Consider the following 17,733-nt stretch of genomic DNA (forward strand, 5'->3'; position numbering starts at 1 on the left):
TACTGAACTAGAACAGTTGCTAGAGGGGAATGCACTTTGTTTATTTATTTCATCTTGTTTTCTCTCAGAAGACTGCTTTTTCATTTCCATTTTTGTCTGAACAATGGAAATAAAATAATTGGTGGGAGGGGAAAAACACCTCAATACTGTGTCATAATGTTCTTAGCTTTGGACAGAAATATAATTGAACTGAAATTCTAAACTGTAGGATAAACCTCTTAAAAATATCAGGTCTCTCCAGCTATGGTATGCCTTGCTGTTGTGGGATTCATGAAAGCAGTTTTCACTGCAGAGAAAGTGAATCGTGTGGGCTTTAGACGGATGCAACCAGCGTGGTTAACATTTCTTCCACTGTGTTATATATGTGTGTGTTTGTTTTGTCTCCGCAGATGCTCGGGGAATATAACCACTCAGTACTCTGTTATGACCATGCTCTGCAGGCCAAACCTGGGTTTGAGCAAGCGATAAAGAGGAAGCATGCTGTCCTCTGTCAGCAAAAGCTGGAGCAGAAGCTAGAGGCTCAGCATAGGTAACTAGAAGCAAAAATGTACTGAAGCACCAGCACTACAGACCCTTGGGTTAAAACCATCTCAAGTGACATCACCTTAACATGGTCAGAACAATTGAGGAGAAAACCTCTTCATACTGCAGGGCCATCCTGTTCACTAAATCCAAGTGACTTAGCACTGTTCAGTGACAGGTCAGCTGACTCTCCAGCATCATCAGCGCCAGGAATAGAGAACATTTGTAATGAAAAGCTCCCAGTTTGGATCTTTATAAGTTGTTTGTTTTGGGGCACAGTTTCATTCTATAGCCCAGAGTCTTAGTTACTTTTCTATTGTTGCAAAGAGACAGCATGGCCACAGCAACTTATGAAAGAAGAGAGTTTAATTGGCCTTGCTTACAGTTTCAGAGGGTTAGTTCATAACCATCATGACAGAACATGGCAACAGACAGACAGGCAGTCATGGTTCTAGAGCAGTAGCTGAGAGCTTACATCTCATCCACAAGTAGCAGGCAGAAAAAGAGAGACTGAGCCTTTTGAAACCTCAAAACCCACACTCCACCAACAAGACCATACCTCCTAATCCTTCCCAAAATGTCTCCACAAACTTCAGACCAAGCTTCAAATATGAGACATATTCTTGTTCAAGCTATCCCACTCAGACTAACCTAGAACTCACTATGTAGCTCAGACTAGCTATGAGCTCTCAGGAGGCCTCCTGTCTTAGCCTCCCAAGTACTAGGATCACAAGTGTGAGGCACTATCCCCAGCATCTTGACCTCTTGTTGCTATCATGACACTTGGTGCTCTTGGGGAGGTTCTGGGTATGCAGGAATTCTGCTGATAATAGTTTTATTTTAACAGAATATAGTGTGTCAGTAAAATCACATGTGCATACAGTATTTGTTCTTTCTTTAAGGTTTCAGTTCCTAGGGTCAGACATTGCTTTTGACCCACATTTTAACTGGGTATATGTTGGGTTGAACAGCAATGGAACTCTTTTCTACATGATCCTATCAGGATTCCTGGCAAAATATGTTTGTTTTCATAGATAATAAGGCCCGCTAAGAAACTTGATATGATTCAGAAGAGAAGTTTTTTATTCCTCAAAATTAGCCTTCATGTTTGGGTCTATTTTGGTTATTAAAGAATTAAAGTGGAATTTAGGACCCATTAAATGTGTGTATTTGCTCGATTTCCTAGTTTGTTTAAGGCATTATGTGGTGAGACAAAATGGTAGCTTGCTTCCTTGTAACAGACTTCTATTCCACTGAATCAGAATATGCATATGTCCTGGCTGAAGATCTTCCAGTGTAATTCTTAGTACCCGAACTCACTCCCTCACAGTCTTTATAGTCTAAATTCCCATGTTATAATGCAGTGTATAATAAAGTTCCAGTATTTAAATGTAATCAGGCAGCTGACTCACTGGAATCAGATGACGATGAATATTTCTAAACAATATTTCTCTATTTTAAGGAACTAAAATATGAGACCAGGACACTATGGCCAATAAATATGAACATGAGAAAAGGATTCTGAAGTGATTTTGACTGTCAGTGGAATTTACATTGCTATGATAAAACCTCATGACCAAAACGAACTTGGGAAGGAAAGAGTTCATTTCATTTTCGAGCTTACAGTCCATGATTGAGTGAAGTCAGGGCAGGAACCTAGAAGCAGGACCATAGCGGATGCTTGCTCAGCCTGGCTTCTTATAGCACCTAGGACCATCAGTCCATGAGTGGCACTGTCCCCTATGGGGTGGGCCCTCATACAATCAGTCATTAAAAAAGAAAATGCCCACAGGCTTGCCTGAAGCCCAGCGAAGCATTTTCTCAGTTGTAGTTCCGTTTCTTAGATAACTCTAGCTTGTGTCAAGTTAACATAAAACTAGCCAGCACATGTACAGCTTTTAATTAACTTATATATTTGTGAATCCTCTGTCTATGATGCAAAGAAGTAAACGTAGGACTTGTACATGCTAGGCAAGTTCTCTGACATAGCCTCAACCCTAAATTCATTTTAGCTGATTTATAGAGACAGAAAGATGTGCTGTACTATATGAAATTTCAATGCATGAATCTATTGTCAAGAGCTATCTCTTGCCTGTTCACCATAATGAGGTGTAAATATTTGAGGAGATAGTGCTTTCAGCTCAGGCAGCTGGGTGGTGTGGGTGGCATTGTGATTTTACTGTGGAGACAGGAAGCATAAGGGGAGAACACATCTTACAGGTGGTCCAGGTCAGTTGGGGCTCGCTGCAGCTGCCCTCTGCTCCACCTCAGTTAGAAGTCATGGGCAAACAAGGCAGATGACTGTTTCTTATGACATCTGAAAAGCCCAGCACATCATTTGGTTTTTAGAAGGTCTTTGCATTTATGTTTTTTCCCAAATAATAATTTAAATTTTAATGTTTCTCAAGTATCAAGTTTAAAATAGCATTTATATAGAATCGTTATTCTTCAACTTGTATAGTTTTTATTAATAACAATTATTGCTAGTAACCATAAAGTTTATATATTTAAGCAAGTTTTTAAAATTCATGATTTTTCAAGGTCTGGCTTTTTCTGATATTAAAAAATGTTAAGGTCCCTCCAGAGAACACTGAATGAATTGAAAGAGTACCAGAAGCAGCATGACCACTACCTGCGGCAACAGGAGATCCTAGAGAAACACAAGCTGATTCAGGAGGAGCAGATCTTGCGCAACATCATCCATGAGACTCAGATGGCAAAAGAGGCACAGTTAGGTGAGTAGGGTCCTGAGTACATGCAGCTAGGAAGTCCACTTCCAGCATGTTTGACTGCCAGGCTTTTTGGTTAGCCTTAAAACAGTAAGAAGTTATATTTATGATTTTTCTGGATCTTTTTAAAAACTGTGTGTGTGTGTGTGTGTGTGTGTGTGTGTGTGTGTGTGTGTACAAGAGTGTGCCACAATGTATGAGTGGAAGTCAGAGGATAAACCAGAGGAGGGGAAGTTTTCTCCTCCCATCATGCGGGATCCACGTATCAAACTCAGGTTGTGAGGCTTAGCAGCAAGCATTGAGCTATCTCCCAGCCTGACTTTCTTAAATATTTTTGCTTGTTTATTTTAATTTTTGTGTGTGTGTGTGTGTGTGTGTGTGTGTGTGTGACCTACCTGCTCGTAGATACCTGCAGAAATAGGCATGGGATCTCCTGGAGCCAGTGCTAGGCAGTTGTGAGATTTCTAGTGTGGGTGCTAGGAACCGCTCCTGTGTCCACTGCAAGAGCAGCAAGTACTTTTAACAACTGAGCCATCTTTAATGTACATATCATTCTCCTAGAGATCTTGGTACAGCCCAATTTCTGACTCAGGATGTATGAGATAGAGCTGAGCTCCTGCCCTCATAACAAACACTGTACTGCAGGCAGCCAAGGTAATGGTTCTCAACCTTCCTAATGCTATGACCCTTTAACACAGTTCATGTTGTGGTGACCCCCAACCATAAAATTATTTTCATTGCTACTTCATAACTAATTTTGTAACTGTTATGAATCGCAATATAAATATCTGATATGCAATTCCTATGAAAAGGTTGCTCAAAGGGTCATGACCCATGGGTTGAGAACCACTGCTCTAAGCAAACACAGAGAAATGTTAGAAACAATGTGTGCGTACTCTACCAAAGGAAATGTTGGTTTTCCCTTGCTTCCCTAAAAAACAAAACTATTTTAGAAATAGGAGTTTAGACTAGAATTAGTGGGAAATCGTAGCCTAGGTAAGCTGCAAGGGAGTTCCAAAGTCATTTCCATAGTTGTCCATAGGATCACACATGTGTGGTCTGTCTGTTTCTGCAGTTGTCCATAGAATCACACATGTGCGGTCTGTCTGTCTCTCTTTAGGAGAAGGCAATGCATCACTTTGTTAGCCTCTCTTGAAGTCTGTTTCCCCCAAAACAGAGCCTAGAACTCAGGTTGGAAAGAGATCGATGATTTGATTATATCTAGAATATTTTGTTCGTGATTAAATCCCAAGGGAACATATCTGACAACTCAGCAGCAGAGAACAAAGGCATAGACTGCCTTCAATTATTCCCTCCTCTCTTACGAGTATGTTCATCTCGAAGGATTCAAGCATTGGACCTTAGCTGTGACCATTTGTCATCCATTTTACAGTCCCTCTTACGGCTTCTCTTTGCCATTTTGAGAATAAAGAATATATTCAGGTTTTAGGATTATTTAGTGATCAATCTGTACTAAATGGAACCTGAGCTCTCAGATAGGCATTTGAAACAAAATTAGGAACTATATGCAGCAAATCCTCTCTGTACAGATAGATGGTCTCTTCAAACCATGTAATCAACATGGACAGAATGTAATTGCTATGATAATTAACTAATGGGGTTAATCTCTCCTTGTTTTCTATAGAAAGAAACCATGATTTAAAGATTTGTTTATAATTATGTGTATGTGCGGGGCAGTATGAGCAGCACATGAATACAGGTGTTCTCATCAGCCAAGGTGTCGGATCTACCTGGAGCTGGAGAGCCAGTGGTTGAAAACACTTGGTATGAGTGGTGAGGACCACTCCAGTCATCTAGAAAAGCTGTATGCACTCATAACTGCTTAGCCATCCCTCCAACCCTGACCTGGGACTTCTTTAATTATTTCATTTAATTACCTATTAATGAGTGTTTCTCTGTGTAGATAGCCTGAATACTCTTAAGGCTAAGAAAGGGGCACAATAGTAAAACTCCGAGACTTACTAAGAAAAAGCTGTCAATGCGCGACCTTGCTCATCATTTGTGTAACTTCTTCTTGCCCCAGGAAATCATCAGATATGCCATCTGGTCAACCAGCAGCATAGTTTGCATTGCCAGTGGGACCAACCTGTGCGCTATCATCGAGGAGATATCTTTGAGAATGTGGACTATGTTCAGGTCCTTTTCTTCGTCTCTTCTAGTTCTTACTGACTCACTTATGTATAAATATATCATGTTTTATTCCTTTGACTTCTTGTAAATTCACTTGCTAAAATGTGTGGCTACCTTTTAATGCTTTTAAGATTTTTATTGTCTATTAAGTGTATGAAGGCAGATTTTGTTGTGAATTATCAGTTGCATGGATAACATTCCATTTTTATAGTACTAGCACTGTGTCTCCATTCATGTGCATTTGATTCTTTTCCTTTTTGTTATGGGAGTTAGACTTGACTGTTACTACTGTTTGACTCAGTTTTAATTTATCCCCTGAGCCAGTGATTTTCAACCTTCATAATACTGTGACCTTTTAATATACTTTTTCATGTTAAAATGACCCCAACTATAAAATTATTTCATTATAACTTTGTAACTAATTTTGCTGTCATGAATCATAATGTAAATATCTGATGTACAACCTTGTTGGGGGGGTGTGACCCACAGGTTGAGAATCACTGTTTTTTTGTTTGTTTGTTTGTTTGTTTGTTTGCTTGGGTTTTTGGTTTTGTTTTTCTTTTTCTTTTATGCGGGGGAGGGGGTTTGAGACAAGGTTTCTCTCTGTAGCTTTTGGAGCCTGCCCTGGAACTCACTCTATAGACCAGGCTGGCTTTGCAGTCACAGAGATCCACTTGTGTCTGCATCCTGAGTGAGAATCACAGTTCTAAGGCATGAGTACATAAAATGTGGGAGAGAAAACCATCTCTTTCCTAAAATTCCATTGTATTGCCCATCCAGAAATACCAATGAAGTTATATTGCCACTAAAAAAAAATACTTATTAAGTACCGTTGCTAGGAGTATGCTTTCTCTAACCATCTCAGTATGCATATATACACAACACACACAACTCATCCACACATATGTGAACATTCTAGCCTGTCTGTTTTGCAAGAGAGAGTATGTAAATACAATTAACTCTTGCTGGGAGAATAATAAAGGGTGCAGCACAACCAGATTAACCATCATAGAAAAGCTATAAAAACAAAACCAGCATTTATCCTGTCCTTCGTAAGACTCATTGTGCACTATCCTAAAGAAATTTCCAGAGACAAACTGTTAAAATAAGAGTCAGGAAAATATTTCTAGGGGACAAATCATAAGCAAATTTGATCCCTTTAATTTGAAAAACCCCAGACAACATTAATAGGAATAGTGTCTTAGTTAGGCTTTCTATTGCTGTGGAGAGACACCATGACCACAGTAACCTTATAAAAAGGAAAATATTTCATTGGGTGGCTTACAGTTCAGAGATTCAGTCCATTATCATCATGGTGGGACATGACAACATTCAGGCAGACATGGTGTTGGAGGAGGAGCTAAGAGTTCTATATCTTGATCTGCAGACAACAGGAAGTGAACTGAGACACTGAGCATCACTTGAGCATATATGAATGAGACCCAAAAGCCAACCTCCAAAATGACGCACATCCTCCAACAAGGCCACACCTCCTAATAGTGAGCTTACGGGGACCAATTACATTCAAACTGCCACAAGTAGTAAGAAACTAAGATATATGGGCCTTTCAGGAGGGGCAGCAGCATTGTGGAGCAAATGCTCCTGTGATTTCCACAGACCAGTCACTAGCACTCCTCCATGTTTGTCAGTGAGTAAAGACTCATACCATCCTAGAGTGTATCTCACTGTTGTCAGCCCAAGCATTCTAAAGAGGAAAGAAGGTTTAGAAATATGACTGAAATCCAGTATGACCTTTGGATATACTGGTAGATTCAGTACTGCCCTAGAGCAGTGTCCTTTCAGGTATATCACTTCTGTATAGCAGAAGATTGTGTTTCTACTCATGAGACCTAGAAGTGCGAAGTTAGCATGCTTGCTCCTTTCTCTCATGTCTTCCCTGTGCCTTCCCTTCGATGGTCTTTTCATCATTCTCTATATGACACCAGTAGAACCAGGATGTCTTACAAGTGTAGCAAATAATTTATCTTTGTTTGGAGCAAAACTGTATGTGTGTGGTCCTTCAGTTTTAGTTTCCCTCTTTAGCTCTACAGATTGTATAGCATTGGCAACAGTTTATAATCTCTAAATGACAGCTACGTAAAAGCCCTAAGAATACTTTTAAAAATTGTATTAGTAGTTTTTATGTGTATGAGTGCTTGCCTGCATGTAGATAATGTGCATCATATGTGTGCCTGGTGCCTGCAGAGACCAGAAGAGGGTTTCAGATTCCCTGAAGTTGGAGTTAACAAAGGGTTGTGAGCCACCATGTGTGCGCTGAGAACCTAACCAGGTCCTCTGCAAGAGCAGTAAGTGCTCTTAATCTCTGACTTGTCTCTCCAACTCCTAAGAATACTTCCTTCACCTTCCTTGATTCTAACTGTAGAACTAGTTTTATAGAATAATAACCATTTTAGTTTTGGCATGGGAGAGAAGTAAATTGCCTAATTAGTTAACCATTGAATCTAAACTAGGAAAACCATGAAAAAAGGAAGTGAAAGGACAGGAAGACAATTCATGCTTTTTCTCACCTTCTATGGCAAAGTTGCATGAAAGTTGCTAACTGCAGTGCACATCCATGAGAATATTGTCAGGACATAGTTCTAAGGAGTAAAATGATCCTATTGCTTATTGCTGACCTGCTTTCTGAATTTCTGTTGGACTGCTGATGAATGTTCACTAGGTTTTTGGTTTAAGTAAAACCTCCCTCATAATTCCACTTCCACTTAGAATTGATTTAAACTTTTCATTTTCTAGTTTGGTGATGACTCATCAACCTCCAGTATGATGTCCGTGAACTTTGATGTCCCTACAAATCAGAGTGATGTCAGTGAGTCTACCAAGTCTTCCCCTGTAGCCCATTCTGTCCTCTGGGTATGGGGCCGTGACTCTGATGCATACAGGGTAAGTGTGTAGAGAATGATAAAGATATTTTTCCAGCAGACGTTGTAACATGAGGTCTGGGCTTGTTGGGGTTTTTGTCCCACCCGGTCCCCCAGCCCTTTAGTCCCAGAGAAAATCACACAGAGAGTCTACATTAGGTCATAAACTTATTGACCCATTAGCTCAGGCTTTTTATTTACTCTTATAACTTATATAGCCCATTATTCTTATCTGTGTTAGCCACATGGCTCGGTACCTTTTTTAGTGGGGCAGGTCACATCTTGTTTCTTCAGTGATCTGGGCTGGACTCTGGAGGAATGGGCTTCCTCCTTCCTAGCATTCTCCTGTTCTCGTTGTCCTGCCTCTACTTCCTGTCTGGTTGACCCCACCTATACTTCCTACCTGGCCAATCATTGTTTATTTAAAACATGATTGACAGAATACAGCCGATTCTCCCGCGCCACTTCCCCCTCTTTTAAAAAAAAAAAAAAAAGGAAAATATCCATAGTCCATTTTTTGGGAATGTGGGCGTAGTATTAAGATGTGCCTGTCTACTTCAGTGGTTAGTGTGGCCCCGACACTGTCTAGCCTCATGTAGCACACACTGAGTAAACTTACTATTAAATGGAAGGCATTCTGTTAGAGAATTGAGTCAGGAAGATCTTTGCTGAGTTCCTCATCATCCACTGGGGCAGATAAAAACCCTGCTTCTAGTTTTATATGCTGGGTATAATTTCTAGCCTGTGTCTTCTTTACTTATTCAGTCAATACTGGATGCTAGGATAATACTAGGACATAGTAGATAACTTCTTGCCCTCTTGAAGCTTTACGCTAGTGCAAGATGCGTACAGTAAATGCATTGGTAAATACATTTCTAGGCTACCATGAAGAAATTGTATGTTAGCCAGAACATGAGGACAAAAATGTGTACTTTTTATTCACTCAATTTTCAGAATTTAATTGGCTATTTTTTATTCTAACAATTAATTCAGTCATTAGGTTTAATCATTATATAATACAAAATCCTTAAAGTTTGGATTAGTAGGCCTTTACTACAGTCATTTATATGTAGAAAAATGAACATTTTACAAATTTCTAAAGGAATTGTTGGAAAGCTGAAACAGGATTATCAAGTTTTGACATTTGAACAAAGATTTTTGGTTGGGGTTTGTTTGTTTTGCAATATTAGGAGCTTATATATGCTTTCAGGTGCAAGTTACAAGCTGCACCTCCAAAGCATGTACCATTATTATACAGAGTCCGGAGATAGATAGGCCAAACTTCAGGCTCGGGTGACCGTAAGTGACCAGTGACTTTCCCAGTGACGTATTTCCTTCCTCTTATGGTGCCAAGCACATTATTGGTTTCATTTGAAAATTTCATGGGATCCATCAGCAACTGGAACAGCAAGGCTTTCTGTTCATATGAGGCTGAGACTTGCTCTTCTTTCTAGTAATGCTGCCGGTCTGTCCTTGTGTTTCAGTGCCTTAGCTGACAGACATATGCCTGCCTTGCATACAGTCAGTCTGTGGGGAAACAAATAGAATAAGTCAGACTACAAATCTGGTAGAAGGACTATTGTAAAATCATCCAGAGTGCCCACATTTATTTGAAAATATTACTTTTTTGTTCAGCCATTCTTGTATACTGTCTTAGTTACTCTGCTACTGCTGTGAAGAGACACCATGACCAAAGCAACTTTTTTTTTCATTTATTTATTTATTATGTATACAATATTCTGTCTGTGTGTATGCCTGCAGGCCAGAAGAGGGCACCAGACATCATTACAGATGGTTGTGAGCCACCATGTGGTTGCTGGGAATTGAACACAGAACCTTTGGAGGAGCAGGCAATGCTCTTAACCACTGAGCCATCTCTCCAGCCCCCAAAGCAACTCTTATAAAAGAAGACGTTTAAGTGGGGGCTTGCTCACAGTTTCAGAGATTTAGTCCATTATCATCCTAGGAGGGAGCACGGCAGCAGGCAGGAATGGTGCTGGAGAAATAGTTAAGAGTTAGCATCCTAATCCTCAAGCAGAGAGAAAGACAATGGGCTTGGCATGGGCTTTTAAAGCCTCAAAATCACCCCCCTATGATATACATCCTTCAACGAGGCCGTTAATCCTAATTCTTCTAGTCCTTTCAAATGTCACTCCCTGGTGACTAAGCATTCAAATATATGACTCTATGGAGTCATTCTTAGTCAAACCACCACATATACCTAAATTATTTTTTTAATATTTTTAGGTTTTTTTTCTTATTTTTATGTATATGAATGTTTTGTCTGCTTGCATATATGTGCATTACATGTGTGAAATGGCCTATGTAGATCAAAAGAGGGCTTCAAATTCCCTGGAACTGGAGTTAGAAATAGTTGTGAGCAGCCATGTGGATGCTGGGAATAAAACATGGGTCCTCTGAAACATTGTTCCAGCCCCTAGAATGCCTAATTCTTTTGACAGTTCATTTACCATGTAGAAATGGTGAGTCTAAAGTAATCTATGACAAGATTTGTTTCTTTCATAGGATAAACAACATATTCTTTGGCCTAAAAGAGCAGATTGTAGAGACAGCTATCCCAGAGTCCCCCTTGGTGGAGAATTGCCAACATACTTTCTGCCTCCAGAAAACAAAGGACTCAGGCAAGTGCTGGTGGATTTGGCAAAGCACCTGATTCTGCATGATTGTCTCCTGGCGGTTCTTTGAGAGCACCAGCCTTGGAATTGAAAGGTTAAGTCTTTGTCTTGAACTCACCCAAACTTTGAAAATATGAATCTTGTTCCTTTTTCTTATGCCAGGATCCACGAACTGACCAGTGATGATTATTCTTCAGAAGAAGAGGCCAAAACCCCTGACTGTTCCATAACTGACTCCACAAAAAGCCACGCTCTGTCCTACTTAGTCAAAGAATTAGAGGTCCGCATGGATCTGAAAGCCAAAATACCAGATGACCATGCCCGCAAAGTAAGGCTCACTTAGGCTGCTGTTTCTTGCTGTCCACTCTGGGTGACTTTGGAAGCCTCTTAGATGGAACAGAAACTTGAAGGAAGGTGCTTAGCTTTCAGTCTGAGAAACTAAAGTAGCATTCAGAATTGAGGTGACTGAGATGTCAGCCGTGCTTCTTAACCACAGAGCAGCAAGAAATGCTCCCTGGGGCAGCAGTGTATGGAGTCCGGCTGAGCACTGTCAGTGCCTCTAACCAGAGAGCTCTGAAGACGCGAGACATAGAACTCTGTCCAATGGAGGCCGTCCTGACTATTTCAGCTTAGCTTTGTGCCCTCTCAGCTGCCTCAGGAATTAAAAGCTTGAAAGTTCTCCTGCTCTCTGACGTTGTCATTTGCCTCGGACCTACGTGAGGTCCTTAGGAATCTATTAATTTGATAACCATCCAGCAAAATTATGAATAAATTCTGTTAATACATTTCCTTTAGATCTTATTAGTTGTGTATGACTAAGAGTACTTTGTTAACATAGATAGGTGTGTTCTTCAGCGATAATATGTATATTATCATATTTTAACAAACGTAACTACTCTAAAACTACAAATCAAAGCAGTATCTTTCTGTGGAAAAACAGACCGTGGCAACTAATTTGATGCCGTCTTTTTAAACTGAGTGTAGTGACGACTTAAATTTGGTGCACATTCACTAGAGCACAGAAGTGATCGTTTACCAGGTATTGTTGTTGGTTCTTAGAACACAAAACATGCTTTAAGGCACAGCGTTTCTTTAGAGTGGCTCACAAGTACACAAACACTGCAGAAGATAAAGTTGCTGGATTGAGGTCTGGTCCTTTCCAGCTTGGGATGAGTGCAGAGTTTTAGTATACCCAGTAGTGCATGTTGTTGATTCTGCAGAATTGCTCCTTAGATTCTCTACACTTACTAGAAAGAGAGACAGACAGACAGAAACAGAGAATGTATGTAAATCTTTTAACTTTCATAATTGGCGGACACTAGAGCATATATGTGACCTGATGATTACTTGTTGTATGTTAATAAACTCCTGCATATATGGTTATACATGAGTAATATTCTTGGGGAGACGCCACAGTGGGTTTAGTGTTCGCCGCACAAGCGTGGGGACCTAAGTTCAGACCCCTGGACCTCCGTAAAACACTGAGTTTATAATCTCCCATTTTCTAGGGATGGGTGAAGGCAGCAGAACTCCTGGCATTTACTGGTCAGCTAGTCTAGCAAATCAGTGAGTTCCAAGTTCAGTAAGACTGAGAGTGACAGAGGAGAGGAAGACACTCTGCATCAACCGCTCACCTCCACATACACATATATGCATAGGAACACACACAAAACATATACACAGTCATGCGCAATGAATAAATAAATTCATTTTATTTATTCATAAATAAAATAATAAATAATATATAAATAAATTTATTTATTTATAAATAAAATTTTGAGGCACTCATTTAAAGATTGCCATCATAGAGATTCTTCCAAATGCCTTCCCTGTTATTTTCAATTGAGTCAGTCTTTCTTTTGATATTTTCAGATTTTGCTTTCCCGTATTAAAAACTATACTGTCCCAATAGAAGAAATTGGGTCTTTTTTATTTCATGCTATTAACAAGGTAAGTCATTTGTTTACAGTATCTAAAGCTTAAATACTTACTAAGTGTAATTAAAGTTTTTAATGTATTTGTTAAAGATTCTATTTAGAACGAGTACTGTACTTTGACATTCTCAGCCAAATGCTCCGATCTGGCTCATTCTGAATGAAGCAGGATTGTACTGGAGAGCTGTGGGAAACAGCACTTTCGCTATCGCTTGCCTTCAGAGGGCTTTGAATTTAGCTCCGCTTCAGTACCAGGACATTCCTCTTGTCAACCTGGCCAACCTTTTGATTCATTACGGTCTTCATCTTGATGCTACTAAGCTGCTCCTGCAAGCACTGGTTGTCAACAGCTCCGAGGTGAGACACTCCTTTCTTACCATCTTACAGCCGCGAGCTGTGAGAACAGCTTGGTTACAGAATGCACTTTGTGTCTAGGAGGGGTATAAAAACGGTCAAGTTTGCTTTTCAGGGTAGAGTTTGCATAGTTCAAAAAAAATATATTTTACTTTGATATTTATTTATTTTGAGACAGGTCAGGCTATAGCCAGAGCTCTCCTCAGTTCACAGTTCCCCTGCCTCATCCTCGTGACCCAAGATTACAGCCATGTACCATCATGCTAGCCTTTTTTTTTAAATGAATGAAATTAACAATTCTCAGTTGGCTTTTTTTAAAGCTTGCATGTAAATAAAAATTCTGCAGCTATGAAAATATACTGTCACTTTCTATGTCAGTCTGCAGCACCTGCTCTTATTTTATCCCCTTATCTCTGAATGTACCTTGTTCAGTATTGTGCACTTTACAGATGGAGTTTTTTGATTTATAAATACATTTATGTCATCTGAGACAAAGCACAGCTAAACAGTTGTTTTGGTAAGAAATAATAGGGGACTGGAACTGGAACTCAGTGGTAGAGTATGCCCAATATGACTGCTTTGTTATTTTTAGTTCTTAATTTTAAGGTGCCACATTATAATTCATCTTATTGATTTATCACATTAATTTTTGATGAAATGCAGTTGTAATACACACACACACAATTAAGTTGCCCTTTCCTAACACCTAAATGATTATATATTTTATCTCCAGAGAATCCTTTAGAAGACAAGGGTATAAATAGCTCAGATTTCTTTAAGGTATTCTAAAACTAAATTTCTAAATATAGGATGTTACCTATTGAGTGTTCATAAATTTACAACTGAATTTTAAGCATAATTTTTTAATTTCTTTACTTTCCAGTGGGTCAGGTTGCTAGTAAGTCCCTCAGATATTATCCAGTGCTTGCTCTGTAGCAGACAAGGTACAGTGAGAATAGATGATACGCATGTGCCAGGGTGTGATGAAGAAGGCATACCCATGGAAGGCCTGTGCTGCTGTGGTCCATAATTCCTCCTGTGTTCACTTGCTGCTGCTACCAGCTAAAGCAGCTACAGAACATTTTTCTGAAGAAGAAAAAACACTTGTCTTTCTGTATTTAAAATTATAAGTAAATTTTAGTTATGAAGTGCTATGGTACTTCTACAAGATAAAGAGAAAATCAGTGAATCAGAATGAGTGTAGCAAAAATATACCTTACCAACACTCCCTACCCAGTGTCAGCATTTGGGAATACTCACCTAGAACCAGGAATTACAAATATTTCATAGTGAACCTTAAAGCTTACTACATTTAAAAAACTGTCACTATCTAGTTTTAAATGGTTTAAAAAAAAAGACTAATCCATAGATTGGATTGCTACCATGACTTACTAGGTAGCTGACAGTCTTAATAACTATTGTTAATAATGGTTTCTACCAGAGCTCTTTCTGTATTCCAGGTAACTATCTTAGCACTGAAATTAATTAATAAGTCAGTGAAAGAGAAAATATCTTTTTTTTTTTTTCGAGACAGGGTTTCTCTGTGGTTTTGGAGCCTGTCCTGGAACTAGCTCTGTAGACCAGGCTGGTCTCAAACTCACAGAGATCCGCCTGCCTCTGCCTCCGAGTGCTGGGATTAAAGGCGTGCGCCACCACCGCCCGGCAAGAGAAAATATCTTGATAACTGTGGTTATCAGTTACAGAGCCAGAGAGTCCAGCAAAAAGTTTGGGCCCATACATATGATCGTAAGCAAGAGCTACAAATCCTCATTGTGTCTTCACCCAAACTGGGCGCATCATTTGCTTTCTTATACGAGATTTTTTTTTTCTCCTAGAGCCAGGTACCCTCCAGGTGTTTTACATAGAATAGTCCATTTTATCAGCAGAACAGCCTAGGAGGTGGATTTCTCCCTTTGTAGATGAGTTAATGTTCCCAAAGACTGAAAGGCACCAGAACCTACCGGCTCAGATTTGAGCCTGGGATGCTGACCGTAGCGCTCACACTTTACTGACAGTGCATTGCCCCAGAACTACCATTTATAAAACTGGTTACCTTATTTCAAAATGCCACTTCCTTGTCTTAACATTCTTTAGTCTTTTAATAAAAATGTTTTGTTTTCTAAGATGATCTCATTGTGGTAGTCCAAACTGGCCTCAAAGCTCACAATGCCCTCAGCCTCTGCCTTTCAGTTGCTGGGATCGTAGGCATGTACTATATGCCCAGTTTAGGAACATGAACTAATCCTAGATTAAGCAAAAGAAGCTGCTACGAGCAATATGTTTTGTATGTACATGTTAGAGAACTCACTGTTTGATTCCATTCCTGTGAACTTCATGAAGGACAAAGTTGATGTGTGGTGGTAGAAGTCACAATATCTCAACAATGGTTTCTTTAGGTGGGGAACCTCTGAGATACTGGAGACATTCTATTTGTTTTATATATTGGGTTGAGTAGCAGTTACCAGGATATATTAATATGTAATATGAAATTCATTATGTTACATTTAAGACTAGTTACAACTTTTAGTAGTTTTTAATCTTTGTTAAGGGTCCAGTTATGTCTGTTGCACAGTTTAGAGTGGGCTGGTGTGAATAACATGGACAGGTTAGCAGTAACCTTTACAGAGCAGCCTAAGAAAGGCTCAAAGAAGTATACTGTGAAGGTTTTCTGTTCTCAAAACACAGCAGTTCATTTACATTCTGCTGATATCTTTTTTTCTTATCTTCTCAGCCCCTGACCTTTCTGAGCCTGGGAAATGCTTACCTTGCTCTGAAGAATGTCAGCGGGGCTCTTGAAGCCTTCAGGCGGGCCTTGAAGTTAACTACCAAATGCCCAGAGTGTGAGAGCAGCTTGAAGCTGATCCGCTGCATGCAGTTTTACCCTTTTCTGTACAACATCACCTCTTCTGTCTGTAGTGGTAAGCACCTGTTAAATGCCAGAACAATTAGGAGTTCAACCAGTGCTGTTGTCATGATTGCAAGAACGGAGATGGTTTAGAAACTTCCTCAAGATTCTAGAAAGCTAATTCCAGGTTAAGAAATGCTGACTAAAATATACAGTAAAATTGGGAGGTTATGTGTCTTCTCTCTGTTTAACCATAAAATTTCTGTTTAACCATAACTGATATTCATAGTAAAGGAAACTCATGAAGCTCAGCATGTGTCATAAGCACAGTTCTACATACTTAGTCCCTGAAAACAGCTCTTACCTTTTAGAGTAGGCTCAGTTTTCCTGCACTTTCACAGTAACCACTTAGTAGTACATCGCAGTGTCCTTTCTCTTTAAGGTTATCTTCCTCGGTAGAACTAGCATGAAACCTTTCTAAAAGCTACATGAACTCCAGTAACCTTCATTATAAGGAGAAGATTGTTTGTTTCACAGTCAGCCTTTGAACTATGACAGAAACAGTTTACACATGTGTGGATCTGCAGCACCTAGCAGGTGCTGGGTAGAACAGCAATGGACGTCCACTGATGTCCAGATTATAGTGTAATGCTTAGGCAGAGGGCTGCCATTCCAGTTCCTTCAATTTGGATATTAAAAATTAAGCAAATCTGACACCCAGTTTATGTGACCTGACTTAGATGATTTATAATAGGCTTAAGACAGAAACTGATTTCCCTGATTCTCTTTACCAGACTGCCTCCGGATGGTAATAGAATTGGGAATAAATGTCCTTGCATTATTAAATACCAAACTCTGTCAGCAGCATAATAACATAGGTCAGATGCGTATCAGTGTTGTGCATGGTATGAATTGGAGTTCTCATGAATACGGAAGGCCTGGACAGTATTTTAGTAAAGAATAGTCATGTGGCCAACACTAGAATTATTCATTATGGCCCAGATTCATGCCTGGGCCATACTCTGCCCTACAAAAAGAACATAGCATTACCTTTGCAATGAAGGACAATAAAAACTGTCACATACTTGCTGAGAGAATTAAGTGAGATATTTATGTTATAATAGATAACTGGGTAAACATAAGCCTTTAGAAATTCATAATAAGAACATTGAGATGGCTCAGTAGGGAAAGGTACATGCTACCAGTCCCAAAGACCTGAGTTCAGTGCCTGTAACCCACATGGTGTAAGAAGAGAACCAGCTCCCACCAGTTGTCCTCCACCCTCCACATGTGTAACCACACACACACACACACACACACGTGCATTAAATAAAAATGTAATTTAAAAGAAATTTATAGTAAATACCAAGTATTCAGAGCTTTCTAAGGGAAAGTTTGGTTCTTCTTCATTTACCCAAGAAGAGCCTTGTTCTCCTTACTAAGGGTCTTTTATTAGGAGAAACTCATGTCCTTGCATTCTTCTCTCACCTCTCTTAACACTTTGGTTCCTGGAAGTTTATACATATTGGTGGCCTTGCCTGGCAGTGGTGGTGCACACCTTTAATCCCAGCACTCGGGAGGCAGAGGCAGGCGGATCTCTGTGAGTTCGAGACCAACCTGGTCTACAGAGCTAGTTCCAGGACAGGCTCCAAAACCACAGAGAAACCCTGTCTCAAAAAAAAA

The 17,733-nt window shown here is 39.7% G+C and overlaps 1 protein-coding gene across 2 annotated transcripts in view; it reads left to right on the forward strand.

The window, feature by feature from the left end:
- The window catches only part of Ttc17 (tetratricopeptide repeat domain 17), a 115,664-nt gene that overhangs the window by 30,381 nt on the left and 67,550 nt on the right, over positions 1-17,733 (forward strand). For both annotated transcript variants that reach the window (XM_050147051.1, XM_050147050.1), the window contains exons 8-16: positions 390-529; positions 3,097-3,257; positions 5,296-5,408; positions 8,157-8,303; positions 10,808-10,923; positions 11,080-11,245; positions 12,790-12,867; positions 12,984-13,208; positions 15,937-16,123. In XM_050147051.1, coding sequence (XP_050003008.1) covers positions 390-529; positions 3,097-3,257; positions 5,296-5,408; positions 8,157-8,303; positions 10,808-10,923; positions 11,080-11,245; positions 12,790-12,867; positions 12,984-13,208; positions 15,937-16,123 — 1,333 coding nt within the window. The remainder of the gene's footprint in view (positions 1-389; positions 530-3,096; positions 3,258-5,295; positions 5,409-8,156; positions 8,304-10,807; positions 10,924-11,079; positions 11,246-12,789; positions 12,868-12,983; positions 13,209-15,936; positions 16,124-17,733) is intronic.

The sequence above is a fragment of the Alexandromys fortis genome, unplaced genomic scaffold, assembly GCF_014885135.2.
Source record: "Alexandromys fortis isolate MF-2015 unplaced genomic scaffold, M_Fortis_MF-2015_v1.1 scaffold_12, whole genome shotgun sequence".
Lineage (NCBI taxonomy): Eukaryota > Metazoa > Chordata > Mammalia > Rodentia > Cricetidae > Alexandromys > Alexandromys fortis.